A 16,888-nucleotide genomic window follows, 5' to 3' on the forward strand; every position below is an offset into this window, starting at 1 on the left:
GGAGATTTTTTCCAGCAGGAGCCAGTCAGTAAGTTCCAAGTGCCTCTACCATTTCCACTGATGCCTTAAGCTGTTCTGGGTTTTTCTCTTAAAAAAGGACTGGAATGGGATCCAGGCAGAACCTATCTTGGGACAAAAGCTGATGGAACCTAGATAGCATGGACAGGATTCTCTTGGTCCCTTCTCTTTGTTCCTTTTCTATTGAGGATGGGTACATGGGGGGGTATCATGAGCAATCCAAAGCTGCTGAGGAAACTCCAGGGCCAGAACCATAGGCTTGAACACTACAGTTTCCCTGCAGAACTCAGAAAGAAATCTTAAAATTCCAACTTGGAGTGTACGTAGAACAAGAGCTCCATTTTATGCAATTTAAAAACATATTCTTAAACATAAGAAAACACTAATGAAGTGCTATGTTGATTATGGTTTTAATTCTTTTGCTGCCAAGATCAGGGGCTGAGATAACTTGGGGGTAATTAGTTTAGAAATTATACAGTTACGTATACTTAAGACCCAACACCTCACAGTTTGTAATACTTGCTTCTTTCCACTGCAATTCAGGTAGTTTATGCTAACTATATTTTAAATTATTTAAGTGGTCTAATTCTATGCCATTTTCATTCATTTCATGAAGTTATTTTGAATAGTTTGATGTCAAATTAACCTTGATATGTGCAGAGAAACAGAAAAGAGAAATTATCCTGAAATTCTTGTTTAGACATTTTATTAAAAATAAATTAATGTGGGGGGTGCCTGGGTGGGTCAGTCAATTAAGGTCTCGGTTTTGGCTCAGGTCACGATCTCAGGTTCCCGGGATGAAGCCCCCTGTTGGGTGCACTTGGTGTGGAGTCTGCTTGATATTTCCTTCCTCCCCCCTTAGCCTATCCTTCCTACTTGGGCATGTGCAAGTGTGCGTGTGCTCTCTCTCTCTCTCTAATAAATAAAATCTTTAAAAATGAAAAATAAAATAAATGAATGTAACACATAGACTATAATAAAATTGTATCACTATTCAAATTGTGGACTATTGTTATATTTCTCATACTAATAGTGAATTTCCTTATTTTGTTCTTCACTCATATATTTAAGTACAACTGCTTGATTATGTCTCCTCCTGTTTTAAGGGACGTTAGTAACATGCCTGAGGTCAGGTGACCAATCAATGGCAGAGCTAAGACTGTGTCCAAGTCTCTGCAGCTTAGCTCAGTGCTTTTCCCAGGCATTATACATTGATCCCTTTTAATTTATTTTTCCCAACTAGTGTAAACCTCTGTGGCAACTTTCTAAGAGCTACATTTGTGTACTTCCAATCCTGGTTTACAAAAATGTGAAAAGAAAACTTGGAAACCAGTAGGTAAATAAATTCAAAGATTTCTAGTGTTTATACCCAATGATTTGTCATAGCATTAATCCAAGTGAGTGTTCCTTGATCCTTTTACATTATGATCTAAATTATGAAAACTAACACATGATTTTTGGGAACTATTGATCGTGGGTCTACCCATCCACTCTCTCTGGAGAGGACTGAATCAGAATCTCAGGATTGGCAACCCATTCACGATCATTTTTCCCAATGGCTTGATAAAACCATATAATAAAATAGAGGAGGGCAGGCACCTGCTTCTGAATGAGCTCCTGTCCTTTCTCTGGATGCATATGTACAAGGTTCAGCTGTGGGGATACCGATCTCCGGAAAGGATAAATATCCCGAACATATGTCTGTGGCAGGATTACACAAAGAGACAAAAAAGAGTTCAGATGATTAAACGTTTGACTCTCATTTCCTCTTTACCCAAATGTCAAACAAAGTTATGTATTTTCTAAAGGTTTTATCATTTATGCTTTCCAATTCTGTAAAATCCTAGGGAAGAGAAATCCCCACCTCAGAAAAGCAAACCACCTAGGCTTTTAGCATCCTTTCCAAACACTAGGGTGCTACATCAGGAGCAGAGGAGCCAAGGGCAATTTAATAAAGGACATTCTGGAGGAAGAAAGTCATTTTAAAATGATGGTCTTGAGGTGCCCTTTGGTCATTAGGTCAGGTCACCATGGTCACACTCAACATAATAAAAAAAGGAACAAGGACATAAAAATTCCAAGCAGACACACATACTTACTATAGGGGCAACTTAATTTTTCATCAGGAGGTAATAATAATGAATGCTTAACTTGCCTAATCACTTTTAATTATTTCAACCCATGGCAGATATTATTATCATCCTCTTCATTTTACAGACAAGGAAAATGAAGGGCACAAAGGTGCAGTGGCTCGTCCAAAGCTACACGGACATAAGGTGATATCACCGAAGTGGCCGTACTCCTAACCTCTGAACAACGATGCCTCCCTGAGTGAGAGCAACATTCAAGAAAGGCATGACAAGTTTTCGACACAACTCAACAGGCGAGCATCACTGCCCAGTCTCACCTTATTGTAGTGGATAAGATTCCATCGTTTGTCCATGAGAAAATAATGGGTTGACTGAGATTCTGGGATATTAAAAAACTCCAAACATTCCTAGAACAAGTATAAACAAATGTTTATGGAGAACATACCATGTGCCAGGTAGTATGCTGGAAGATACAAATATCATGAAAACAAAGTAACTTTAAGGATTATAAGGATTATAGATATTGCATACTTTTTATATGTATATAGGTATGGATACACATTGGATTTGGATACACAGTTGCCCAAAGAATGACATAATAGAGACTGGTCGTGCAATATAAACCATCTGCTCTGCAAGTGCGAAAAGATGTGCAATTATAAATTCAGACTGAAGAGTGAACTGTGGAGACACAGTGGCATCTACTGGTCTCAACGCCAGGAAGAAAGCATGTTTGGTAACGCCATTAAAAATAACACAAGCTACAACACATTGAGCCATTATTGTATACTGTATTCTGAGCTCGATGCCCTCCATGTCGGTAACTTGGATACCCTGCACTAGTACCCCAGTACTGGCGAAAAAGAATCTGAGCCTGGAGAGGTCCTGTTCGATTTAAGGCACAATGGTTATGGTAGAATCAGAGGTGGGACTTAACTCTGCCTTCCTGCTACTCTAGCATTCAGTGTGCGTAGGAGAATGGAGTGGTTGTTGAAGTTTGCTGCACGGGGCCTTAGAAATTCTCTGGAGATGTCTGGGTAAGGCGTGAGGGAGGCATTTTGTACTGAAATAAGATATACACGTTTGGTTCAACTGAATTTTTCAGAGGCTTTTCCTGCTTCTGTCTGGGCTTGGAGCTGCGTTCTAGGAAATCAGCTTACTAAAAGTTTGGAATCCAGATCAATGGGGAATCACTGCAGTACTTTACTTACTACTTTACCTTAAAAGCCTTACAGGTGTGTGTAACTATGGATTGTCTTTCTGCTGAAGGGGACAACTGCCATAACCATTAAAGATACTTTCTTGACTCACCTGATTTATTCTTAGGTATATTGTTCTACTTCTTTGCTCATTTTTGTATGTGGAAGTCAGACTGTGCAACTAAGTGCCAGAGAAAGGGTCCCTGGCAGGATCAGCAGCTCCCAGATCTTGCCCTGGCTCCTTCCGTGTGCAACCCCAGGGCCTCTGCAGAACCACCCCCAAGTGATGCCAGGGAGCTCTGAAGCAGGAATCGACAGCACTCCCAGGGGAGATAGTACACGTGAGAGTGTCACGTTCTGCTTCAGTTGAAGGAGGAGCTGGATGGATTTGTCTACCTTAACGCAGAGCTACAATGTTGGCAGGTGTGGGGAAGATCATGGAAGTAAACCGGGGAAGTACATGGTAGTGGAGCAGATTCTACAAAGGGTAAGTCAATGCACATATTCATTTGAAGATAGGAAAATATCATTTAATTCTAAATGGACGACCAGTGAAGTGGCCACAGACATGGCGTTAAAAAATCATTTCTGTCAAAAGCCATTCCTACCTTGAGCAGGGCTTCGAACTGAGTGTCTTCATGGACTGGTAACTGGGTTGGGATATCACACTCATTCTGTCCGTGAACTACCAAGGTTTTGGTACCTACAGAAGGCAAACACAGTCATAAGCTGAACTCCACTCTAGTCAAATTTATCTTTAAGGCACAAAATATTAAAATATTCTCAGTGAGCTGATACTTTTTGTTATTGTTACTCTTAGTAACTGATTAAGGTAAATTATGTATTGGACTAATATCACTCTTTTATAGTTAAAATAGATGTTTTAAAAATATTTACCAATTAAGTAACAAAAGCCACTATTTATGGAGTTCCCAATACTTTTATATGGATTTTATATGCATAATACTTAAATCTCACAGCAACTCTATGGTATGGGTATTATTGTGCTTATTCTACAAATGAGAAAACAAAGGAAACGGACTTGTAAGTTCTTACAGGTAAGAGCTTATAAGTAATTTAGTCAAAACATATTTATTTATTTATTTTTGTTTTTTGAATATTAGTTAAGTTTATTTGGCCACTGCAGGTCACTGTTAGAAACTATACATAAAACACCTCCCATAACATTGGCTTCTCCCTCCCCCTCCCCAGAGCCTGAAGAACACAGCATCTGCAGGTGGGCAGACTGGGACTTGAAACTGTTCCCTACACAAGCCTCGGGTTCTCAAGCAAAACATTTGAGTAACTTCCATCACTGTTTCTTTAGGTATGGAGCAAAAACAATGATGCTTACTCTGTAGTGTCCTTTGAGGATTAAGCAAGACGATGGATGTATCTTAAATATCTGGCCCATGGTGTGACGAAAGGTGTTATGTGAAGACTGGTGACTGAGGGTAAACTCCATTCCTCCCACAGCAGGGTTCTTTCCCCAGGGCCCACTTTTGTCTTGACTAACCTCTGACTGAAATTTAACATTTTCTTCCACTGTGAATGCAGGCAACAAATAACAAAACTTTTGAGATTGGTCCAGAGGCTAAGCCTATGGCTGTTGGGACGTATTGCTTAGTTTTATTGGATGTTTCTTATTCCTACCTCTCTTTTTTTCTTCTTCTTCTTCTTCTTCTTTTTTTTTTTTAGCTATAAATATGGTAGATTTTGTTTTTTTGATTTAATTTGATTTTTTCAGTGTTCCAAAATTCATTGTTTATGCACCATACCCAGTGCTCCATGCAATATGTGTCCTCCATAATACCCACCACCAAGCTCACCCATCCCCCACCCCCTTCCAAAACCCTCAGATTGTTTCTCAGAGTCCACAGTCTCTCATGGTTCATCTCTCCCTCTGATTTCCCCCAGTTCAATTTTCCTTTCCTTCTTCTAATGTCCTCCATGTTATTCCTTATGCTGCACAAGTAAGTGAAACCATATAATAATTGAATCTCTCTGCTTGACTTATTTCACTCAGCATAAGCTCCTCCAGTCCCATCCGTGTTGATACAAAAGTTGGGTATTCATCCTTTCTGATGGAGATATAATATTCCATTGTATATATGGACCATATCTTCTTTATCCATTCATCCTTTGAAGGACGTCTTGGCCCTTTCCACAGTTTGGTGATTGTGGCCATTGCTGCTATGAACATTGGGGTACAGATGGCCCTTCTTTTCACTACATCTGTATCGTTGGGGTAAATACCCAGTAGTGCAATTGCTGGGTCATAGGGTAGCTCTATTTTTAATTTTTAAAGGAATCTCACACTGTTTTCTAAAGTGGCTGCACCAACTTGCCTTCCCACCAACAGTGTAAGAGGGTTCCTCTTTCTCCACATCCTTTCCAACACACGTTGTTTACTGTCTTGTTGATTTTGGCCATTCTAACTGGTGTAAGGTGGTATCTCAATGTGGTTTTAATTTGAATTTCCCAGATGGCTAATGATGATGAACATTTTTTCATGTGTCTGTTAGCCATTTGTATGTCTTCTTTGGAGAAGTGTCTGTTCATGTCTTCTACCCATTTTTTGATGTGATTATTTGCTTTTTGGGTGTTGAGTTTGAGGAGTTCTTTATAGATTGGATATCAACCCTTTGAAAGACACATTTGTTTAGCAGAAGAGTCAGAATTCAAACCCTAAACATGGCAACAAGTACTATATCCCTGTATTTTAAATGAGATGATCATGCAGTAATGGTTGAGAAAATATAAACAGAGATATTAGCAAAACCATGACAAGCACCTGCAATGCAGTTTAAATTTACATTTTCTGTATTTTACTTGGCTAGGGAATTAGTACTTATTCTACTTCATTCATTCATTATAAGTCTTTGTGAATGTCATGATATATCTTGACTTTTAATGAGCTGTTTTTAAGTCTGCGAATGACAATATGAGCTTCCTTGCTATAATGAAAACCGATCACCTTGTTGGATAACCTATTGAACATGTAAATACACAACTTCCATTTATGGAATGCTTGCTATGAGTCAGGTATGATAGCAAGTATTTTATCAACCTAAACACATTGATTACTCATGATCGTTGTTTTACATCCTTGAATTTTATGAATCACATCTTTGTTTTACCCATGAGTAAAGAAAGCTTGAAAAATGGTGTACTTTTTTTTTTAGCTAATACTAACTATATTAATAAATGGCAGTAATGTGATTTTAATGCAGACCTCTACACTGTCATAACCTGTGTTCTCATCTTTATAAAATTGTGTCTTTCTCTTTATTTTAATACACGGATCATCTCATATTTTCTTAGTCACTGCACCAGGATAAAGACTTGGAAGAATTTCTATCTTAAGGAAAAGCAAACTATCAGGAGTGAAAAAGACCCTTATCTCAAGTTTACAACACACTTCATGTTCTTTTGTTGCTCTCCTTTCTTTCTTCCTGCTTGTCCCTTTTCCAATTTTTCATAAAGCCGTCTCTCATGGAGTTTACAAAGATCTGGGGTCCATGCCATGCAAACAGTATCGTTCCCCTTGCGGTGCCAAACATTCATTCAGAAAGACTCCCTGTTCAGCTGGCCTGTGTGATAGACTCAAATACATCTTCAACCCTGGCTGCTCTTCAAGGATGGATTCACGTGGCTCGGTTCTGATGTCTCCCCTTTCATCTGGCAACTGCTAACTTTTAAAGGGTCTATTGTACTTCTTCAGATTGTATTAAACAAAAATTCTTTGAAGCCCTCAACACCAGGGTCAGGATTCTTGACAATCTTCTCAGAATGAAAGAGGTGGCTGGTCTTTAAAAGGTTTATTTATATGCTTAAACAAAGAGAAAAATTATGTCATCCAATAGCAGTAATGGGTTACCTGGCATGGAAGCGGTCACCAGCAGCTTTACCTCGCACTGCTCCTTCTTCATGGTCTGCTTGAGATCCTTGAAGAAAAGGCCCTCCACATAACCCACCACCTCCCACAGGAAAGTCAGGGTGGCTGAAATGGCGTCCATCCCCCACTCGCAAGGGGTCCGCACGAAGTACATGATCAATCCCACCTAGAAGAACAGGAAGAGGTCACAAAGCCACGATAACCATGAGCAAACATTCTCATTTCCTTGGCTCTTTTTTTCTTAATCAAATATTCTTTTGTTCCTTCACATTCTCTGTTCAATGGTTCCTCTAATACTTTCAGTGGCCTTGAGCAAGAGAGAGTAAAACTGGAAAGCCATCCAGAATAGTTTGACATACGTTTTTGTGTATCATGGGAATGGTGATTTAAGACAAAAGCAGAAGATTGTTTTTCCAGGCTTCAAGTCACTTTGTAGTTCAGGTACTGAGGCCACTCCAAATTGAGCTCTATGTGACATTTGCTGAAACAGTATTTGCAGATGGGATTATGTCTAACCAGTGAACCAATGAACACTGTGCTTGGCTAAATTGGTGAACTTAACAGATTTTTCTTTGTGTCTCCTAAAATCCTGAAAATCTCTGTGTCCTTTTGTACATATTAAAATGTCTCATCATAAGGTAATTTTTTGTTAATAGAATATATTAAACATTCTCTATATTGAAATAAAAGGTGGATTGACTAATCGGAATGTGTATTTCAACAAATTTTGATGAAATTAGTTTTAAGTACTTTATTCAACAGTGCACAACAAAATCATAAAGAAATAATAGCAAAGTTTCCTCCCTCATGGCTTTATCAATTATATCTTGAAAAATTTCTTAATCCTAGAAATCTTTCCAGTTATGTTGAAAGGATCAGCCTATGGTGTTACTAACCTAACCTGCTTTGGTGGCTCTGAAGGCTAACCATGCTAATGAAGGCCAAACCTCACCTCTAGGAGAAATCTATCAAAGACTGGAAAAGGTGGTAAGTCCTATGGGATTTGTGTGTGTGTGTGTGTGTGTGTGTGTGTGTGTGTGGTGTGTTGTGTGTGTGGTTTTTTTTTTTTTTTTTTGGCGGGGGTGCAAAAAGGTGATTTTATTAAGGGTCAGGGACAGGATCCGTGTTCAGAAGGAGCTACTGCCCATCCTATGGGTTTAAAGTGCCTTGATCTGGGCACCTGGGTGGCTCGGTGGGTTAAGCCTCGGCCTTCAGCCCGGGTCATGATCTCAGGGTCCTGGGATTAGGCCCTGCATTGGGCTCTCTGCTTGGTGGGGAACCTGCTTCCTCCTCTCTTGCTGCCTGCCTCTCTGCCTACTTGTGATCTCTCTCTCTGTCAAATAAAATAAAATCTTAAAAAAAATAAAATGCCTTGACCCATCAGAAATGAGGCTTCCTTAAAACTCATGCAGTACATCAGATTCCTTCTTTGTCTTTCACATCTTCAATGCATCTGGTGATATCTGGGCTGGTCAGGGTAGGCCTTTCTTGTGAACAGTAGAGGAATGAAGTTTGAGATGGCAGGCATGCTCACGAAGTGTTACTGTATATTTTTAAGTTGAGGATTTGGAGATTGATTCCCTTAAAACTATCTAAGCACCAAATCCCTTTAAAAGTTTTCATACGCCCCGAGATGGGCTCAAACCCCAGAGTGAAGGTCACTGGGTCACAGTTAAATAAATAGTCCCCGACAAAATTAGAAGAGATGGGTCACTGGTCCCAACATGCCCACTATACATATCTTTAAGTCATTAGAAAAAAGAGATACATGATAAGGGTAATGGTTTAAAAAGGAATTTGTCCTTCACTGTTTTACCATTCTAACTATAAGGCCCCTCTAGTCCATTCAAGGCATCCATATACTTGGGATCTGGGGAAAGATTAGGGTTTAGAGAGAAATGAAAAATAGGAATTTATTTTCGTGTAAAACAAGGTTATACAAAAAAGCCAAAGTGTTGCCAGATCTTTTCTCTATTAGCCTGTCAATTACCTAGGTGGGAGGATCTATGTCTGCCATTAAGGCTTATTTGGAGTTGACAGGGAAGAGTATGGAAGACAGGAAATGAAATGTCCATCTTCTTTTCCCAAGGCTGAAGGACAATGGAGAGCAGTGGTCCAGGTGAGCATCTCCCCTACCCAGGGACCTGAGGGAATGGGCAGGCACACTGAAGGGACTTTTGCCTCCAGTCTCTGTTAGGGTCTCTGACAGAAGTTTACCTTGGAGCCTTTTGATACCAACTGGAATGCAACACAAACATGGTACGGCACATTTTTAACCTGAGGAAGGCCCTGACGTATGGTTTTGATAACCTACCTTTGGTTTTTGTGTTGTGTACATAGGACCAAGAAATAGCAGAAAGTTTTACTAGAGAACTTTCTGGATAGAATCATCACAGACTGGTGTCACTGAGCCTAATGCTCTAGCCAGGGATCTCCCTAAGCTGGAGCCATAGGGGACATGTAACCAGAATCTAGAGGGGTGTTTAGCATCAGCAGGAGCTGAGGTGAGGTTGTCTCTCAGCAAGTACCCCTGGGGGCCGGTAGACTGAAGTCATAGTAGCCGCGGGCTCTGGCTTCCACCAGCCAGGCATCTAGCAACCAGCCAGATAAAGAACATTATCTCACAAAGGGAGGAGCCAGAGCAAACATTGAACAAGAGACAGAATGCTGAACAAATGTAGGAGTGCTGACAATACTGACTCTAATCTTGGCCCTCCAACTCATTCATGTCCATGCAGTGACTTCCCTTGTTGCTACGTGTCCCAAGTCCCTTGGAGGTGAAGGTAGGCCCTGACCAGAATGTTGGAAGGCTACACTTATTCCTCATCGCCATGCCCTTGCTCTATAAAAGCTGTGGATTAAGGCCTGGACTTTGCAGAAAATAGCTGTCTAGCCCTTGGATTGGTGTCTGCCCCCTCTTCCCTGTCAGTAAGTTACTCTGAATACAGTTCTGTATGAATGGTATGGAGTGGCTTGCTTCGTTTTTCCATCTCAATGTTCTCTGTCTGGAGGATATTTTGCTGTCCTCCCTCCACCTTCCAACAACAAAGATCTTTTTTTCTCTCCAACCCCACATAATGTTTAGAGATGAAAGAAGTCGGAAGGGAGGAGAATTCCTAGAGACTAAATATTTTTAGCCAAGAGAGACTGAACACTATCCAAAGTTACTATTTATATGTTTTTATCAGTCTGAACTTGAGACTGGATTGGACACTTATTTATATTCTTTCCCTTGTCAACTAGCTGGTGGACACTCAGGAAGAAAGCCAAATCAGTCATAGATGAGAGAAAGGCATTACACATTTTCTCTGCACATAAGAGGTGTAGTGTTAGTCTTTCATTCTGTTACAGATGCATGTGGATACCTCTTCTCTTTCCCTACCTGCCAGGAGACTGACAATCGTAAGGGAGAGAGAGAAGTCCTCCCAACACAAACATTCACGCAGCCATCTGTCTGGATTAAGGTGCAGTTTTAAAGAAGAGGCATCAAGCTAATAACCCCCACTTGCATATTCAGTTAGGGTATAAGGCAGAGATCCTATAAGATCCTATAGAAACCGGAATATTCTGGAGGGTTCAGGAAGGAGCTGTCAGGATGGTTTAAAGCAAAGATAGTTGCTATGGAAAAATACACTCACAAATACTTTCCATCTAGGGCAACATTTGCCTCTGTGTGTGTGTATTTTAAAAGCGATATGGGGAAAAAGGAAAAATAACTAGAATGAATTATAAGGTTTCTCAACAGAAAACCAAAATTAAGAACCAACATAAGGAAGTTGTATAATGCCCAAGGAAGATAGAAATGACACTGATATTTGCTGAGTGCCCACCACATGCCAGGTAGTGTGTCAGGAGGGGCTTCCCCATACGAACAATGGTGAATTTAGCTGACTATGATCTACCTTCAGTCACATCATTAATGGGAATTTATTGGCGAAAATTCCCTATGGCCTTTTCCCTCATGTTGCTGCTTCCTAATTGGGAATTAACACTTACTGGAGGTGAAAACTCACCAAGTAGTTGAAGAGGATGTGAGATGTCTGAGCAGGAAAATCTCCAATATTTAAGAGAAGTTTGCGTAGCATGTACATTAACTCATCCTGAAAGAAGAAGAGAATTTCTACATCTCAGTGCCCATACTATAGGAAATAAAATTAACTTCTTAAAAAATGGGGGAGGCTCTTACTTTTCCCTCTTGTTGGTTTCCATTATGTTCGGCATTTTAATGTATTATATGTGATACTGATTAAACAGCATTTAAACCAACTATAATACCTTCTCTTAGGGGCTAAACTGTGAAATCACTGAACAGTAGTTAGGTTTTTTTAGATAAACATTTAGGCTCTGTCTATTGGTCATAGACAAATCACAGGAGAGCAATACATTTACTCAACTCTATTTGCTATAATTTCCAGGTGTGATGGAAATGTAAGGCAGACCTATCTTGAGAAGCCATTAAACAAATGTGGTTTAATGAACTTCACAGATCTGGTTCCTAGGTTTTGAGTCAAAGAGGTAAAGAGCTAGTTTGAGAGAGGATAAATAGAGATGTGAATAATTAACCTTACCTTTCAGAAACTAAACTTAATCTTCCAACAAAATAGGACCATAACATAAAAAATGAACAAATACTATTTAATCATCAGTGCTTTTTTTGCCATTGCTCAGAAATCTACTTTTATTTGGCATAATCTTCTTATAGGTGGTCTGCTAAATTAGATCTTTGTGATTAGTGGACAGTTTCAACTATTCTAATAATCCTACCTACATCACAGACTACCAAGCAATCAAATTCAGGATTTGATCCCATTACTGAGAAACACTATACTGAACTTAATCTTTGACTAAAAGACTGAAAGTCTCTTTGTATCTCGGGGCCATCACTGCTCTTGTACCAAACACACATGGAGACATCAGTCAATGGACCAATTTGAAGGAAAGCAGCAGTGTAGTACTGTTCATCATTATCATTACCTAAAGCATGTATTTGCTCTGGGTCAGAATTGATGTTCTATGCATAGTGCTGTGAAGCCCACTGTTTGCTTTTAACGGTGTTCACACACATAGCTACATGGCTATACTCTAAAGAAAGAGGAAATTACTTGTCTATTGCTGATGGTCAGTTTTTCCAGAAAATGTCGAAGAACTGTTGATGGATCTTCAATTAGACAATTCCATAAGACTTGCTGGGCCACAGCACTCACTTCAGAAGAGAGAGGACATTGAACATTTGTCTTAAATAGAGATAAAGTGTTAATACACTATTCAAACAATTTACTACGTTTTCATTAGTCTCTCTTTTTTTGCCTTAACAAGATTCTGTGAACTCTTTTTTGTTGAAAGGTAGATATTTGTTTTCTTTTCTGCTTATTTCTGAACATTTTCACCTATAAAGAAAAGGTAACGAGAAGTATAGGATGGTCTTGAGATTTTGGAATGGCTTTTGTAAAAAACACACTTGTGACGTACAATGGTGTATCATTCACCCTTAAAAGAAGGAAATCTTGCCATTTATGATAATGAAGATGGATTCTGAGGACATTATGTAAAAGGAAATAAATCAGACAGAAAAATACAAATACTGTATGATCTCACTTACATGTGGAATTTAAAATAAACCAAACTCATGGATACAAAGACCAGACTGGTGGTTTCCAGAGATGGGGTGTGGTAAATGAATGAGAGTGGTCCAAAGGTAAAAACTTCCAATTATAAGATAAATAAACAAATCCTAAGGCTATAATGTACAGCCTGGGGACTACCATTAACAACATTGCCTTGCATATTTGAAGGTTGCTAAGAGAGGAAATTTTAAAAGTTCTACAGAAAAAAATTGTTGCTACAGGTGGTCATGGGTATACTAAACTTATTGTGGTAACATTTCATAACATACACATATATCAAATTATTATGGTGTATGCCTAAAACCAATACAATGCAATATGTCAATATCTCAATTTTTAAAAAGAATACATTAGTGATCTTTGTTTTGGAAATTACCCTAATACTAGGAGTGGTGAGTATTTATCAAATTAGTCATATTTCAATGTTGGTTATATGGAGAAATTTCTAAAGCAATTATTTGGTTTTTAGGAAATATGTTTTGGTTTAGAATGCATATGAATTAGAAATGATCTTTAATTGTTTACCTGGAGGCTTTAAATAGTATCTCCCTCAGTGAGGTAAAGTAGTTAAGCCAGTCCTAATTAGGCTCCCACTTCTAACGAGGATATCTTAGGATTAAATAATTATTCTTAATGTGAAGAAAGTGCTTCTTCTTCTTTGGGGAGAATGATCGGGTCAAGACTGCCTGGAAATGCCCAAGCTAAGGAAACAGGTGGGTAGAAATGAGTGGAAGATAAGCTGGAGAATCTTTAGTCTAAATGGTTTAATTAGTGTTCTAAACTAGAAATATAGGATTTAGCATGAATTTGTCATTCAGTCTATATTTTAAATAAAGGATACCAATATTTGCTTCCCAAACCAACCATCCGATTAAAAATATGAACTATATAAATGAATAATATTAACAAGAGATATGTAAATATAAGTTTTAACTTCCATGTGTCTATAGATAATTAAAACAGGTGTGGGTTTTTCTTAGGTTGAAATCAATTACAAAACTATCTCTGCACATTATTCTTGTTCTAATTGCTGAAGTAGGGCAACTTAATAGTGAAAACATGAAAAATACAGAAAGATGGAAAAGTAGGACTGGTAAGTCTACCAATGACAGAAACAACTATAAACATTTTGCAGTATGCCCCTTCATATATGCAAAATATATATGTACACATTTTTAAAAATAATATGCAGAAAATACTCTCTGGTACTCAGGTTTTTACTTAGCAATATATTAAAAATGTTAATATTAATATTCTTCTAGAATGTTATTTCTAATATATACAGAATGCTGTCATATGGAGGTAGCATTAACTAATTGCTCATTGGACATTTAAACTCTTCTCTAAATTTTTTTTTTTATATAATGTACAATGTGAGGCATCCTATTTAGACCCTTATATGGTTCTAATCATTGCCCTAGGAAATGGCTAGAAGTCAAAATCTATATCAAAGGGCTTTCACACTTTTAAGGTTTTTGACACATACTGTGACACTGTTCCAGAATGCTTGTACTGAGCTCCACACTCCCATCAGCAAGGTGTGAGAATTCTTTTTTCCCTGAATCTTTACCAACTACAGATATTTTCATCTAGGATAACCTTTGTATGGTAGCTACACTTGTGGTGAGCCGGACATAACAGAGAGAGAAGCCGAATCACTATGTCGTACACCTGAAACTAATGTAACACTGTATGTCGACTTTACTCAAATAAAAAAAATAAAATGAAAAAATATTTGCACTTTTTTAGATGAAATGTAAAATTTCATTGTTGTCTTAAACAACAACGTTGTTGACAGATCGTATTGACCATTGGTCTGTGTATTTATATTCTTTTCCCATTTTTCTGTTGGGGTTTAAAAAACATCATTATTGAGCTCTAGGGCTTTTTAAAATAACAACATTAAAAATACTGGCCTGTTGTCTATCACTAAGATCACTCATCTTTACCCCTCATTTATCTTTTCACTTTGCAGCTATTCTCTTTAGGTAGTATGTCTGGAAAGGTGATCAAGCAGGACAGATGGCATTGGTGGTATTGAGCTAATAACTAAGATTTTCTAAGGTGGCTAGAATTACTACTTGATTTTCATGTGGCCAAATAAATGTTATTTGGTTCTCTGGTCCTCAACAAGACTTCCGGAATCCAAGTATTTATTTTAAATACAATTTTTTGGTCATAAAGGTAGTGGGACATGGAGATGAAGACATTGATAATGTTAGTAGAGTGTACTACAAATCTGTAATTGTAATATGTACACAAAACAATTCAACATGTGACCAGTAGTTACTATCTTCAAGAGCACCCCACTATCCTCCAACAGATAACAGCTTAAATATTTTTTTAGAGTTATTGACAGTTTCACTAATCAAAACGGATACCTGCTACTCCATCTTCCCGCACTTCACCATCCTCCATTAGATGAACGATGGGGAGCACTGCTGCACAGATGCATGCTGGGAACACTGCTTGAGGAGGCTGAGGCACATGGTGGTTTGGTGTGTGTTCAGTGGTGTGTTCCTCATCTGAAGAGAGAGAGATCATCGGGATGCTTTTCTCAGTATTGTAATTTGAATGCAACATTTCTCAGTTCTAACTTTCCTATTTAACTTTCTTTTGGTTATAGGTATCTAGGTGTCTCAGCACCATTTGTTGAAGAGACAATTCTTTCCTTACTCGATCTTCACGGTACCCTTTTCAAACATGAAATCGACATGAGTGGGATGGTTTAGCTCTTGTTGTTCAATTCTATTCCATTGATTTACTGTCCATCCTTATGTCGAGACCACACAATGGTAACTGCTGCCGCTCTGCAGGAAGCTTTGAACGAGGAAATGTGAGTCTTCCCGCTTTGTTCTTCATTTCCAAGATTATTTTGACTATTCAAGTATATCGAACCATCATACTTTTTGGTAGGAATGTAAAGTGACACAGTTACTTTTGAAAATAGCTTGGCAGTTTACCCCACAAAACTTGTACATAACTGTTATAGTAGTGTAATTTAAAATAGCCAAAAAGTGGTTACAACCCAACTGCCCATTAACTGGTGACTTCATAAACAATGTGGTATAGCCATATGATGGAACATTATCTGCTAATGAAGAACTGATATATGGGACCACACGGAGGAACCTTGAAAATATTCTGACTGGAAATATCCAGTCACAAAAGGCCACATATTGTAAGACTCTATTTATATGAAATGTACAGAGTAGCAAATCCATAGAAATAGAAGATAATTTCTTGCCACAGGTTGGAGAAAGGGTGGATGAGGAATGACTGTTAATGGGTATAAGGTCTCCTTTTGGGATGATGAAAATATTCTAAACTATTTATGGTTAGAGGTGCTAACCATTGCATAATGGTTGCGTAATATTGTTTAATAACCAATGCATTGTATATTTGAAAGGGTGAGTTTTATGGTACATGAATCATGTCTCAATAAAATTATATCTGTTATGAAAAATATAATTGAGCCTTTGGCCCAATCCCTGTAAGTTCTGATTAATTAGCACTGGTCATTTGAGGTTTCCAAGGGTTACACAGCCAAGGGTTGAGGACCACTGGTTTCTGTAGAACTTTTTAATAACTTTATAAATCAGTGATGAAATTTGTGTAATCATGAGCAGCAAGTCCCAGACAGTTATTCACGATTAGAGAAAACATTTTTTAAATTCGTGGAACTGAAGTGTATCATATCCTCCCCACCGCCACCCTGCCGGAACAGAATTCATTATAGGAGTAGCATGAACTCTGGTCTTCCTTTGATCGTTAAATTATTCCAGAACAACATCCTAAAGCATCCTACTCCATCCCAAGTAGATTTTAAAAATGCTGATGTGTGTGTCCCATTCTTAGGAATCTTGATTTAGTTTTGGTTGTGGCCTGAGTATATTTTTAAAGCTCCTCACTTGATTGTAATGCATAGCCAGGGTTGAAAACCCACAGCAGTATGATTGTTTGCAATGTAACCAAAATAGAACCAATTATAAAGGACAATTGCTAGATAAAAAAATATTTTTTAGGCTACCACTCAATCTAATACTTATTTTTTGAACT

The 16,888-nt window shown here is 38.3% G+C and overlaps 1 protein-coding gene across 2 annotated transcripts in view; it reads right to left on the reverse strand.

The window, feature by feature from the left end:
- Positions 1–16,888, reverse strand: part of UNC80 (unc-80 homolog, NALCN channel complex subunit) — a 225,382-nt gene that overhangs the window by 57,044 nt on the left and 151,450 nt on the right. For both annotated transcript variants that reach the window (XM_032859910.1, XM_032859911.1), the window contains exons 36-42: positions 15,211–15,354; positions 12,308–12,408; positions 11,219–11,305; positions 7,188–7,371; positions 3,916–4,010; positions 2,426–2,515; positions 1,618–1,719 (exon numbers count right to left, since the gene is read on the reverse strand). In XM_032859910.1, coding sequence (XP_032715801.1) covers positions 1,618–1,719; positions 2,426–2,515; positions 3,916–4,010; positions 7,188–7,371; positions 11,219–11,305; positions 12,308–12,408; positions 15,211–15,354 — 803 coding nt within the window. The remainder of the gene's footprint in view (positions 1–1,617; positions 1,720–2,425; positions 2,516–3,915; positions 4,011–7,187; positions 7,372–11,218; positions 11,306–12,307; positions 12,409–15,210; positions 15,355–16,888) is intronic.

The sequence above is a fragment of the Lontra canadensis genome, unplaced genomic scaffold (genome assembly GCF_010015895.1).
Source record: "Lontra canadensis isolate GAN:19392208 unplaced genomic scaffold, GSC_riverotter_1.0 scaffold18, whole genome shotgun sequence".
Lineage (NCBI taxonomy): Eukaryota > Metazoa > Chordata > Mammalia > Carnivora > Mustelidae > Lontra > Lontra canadensis.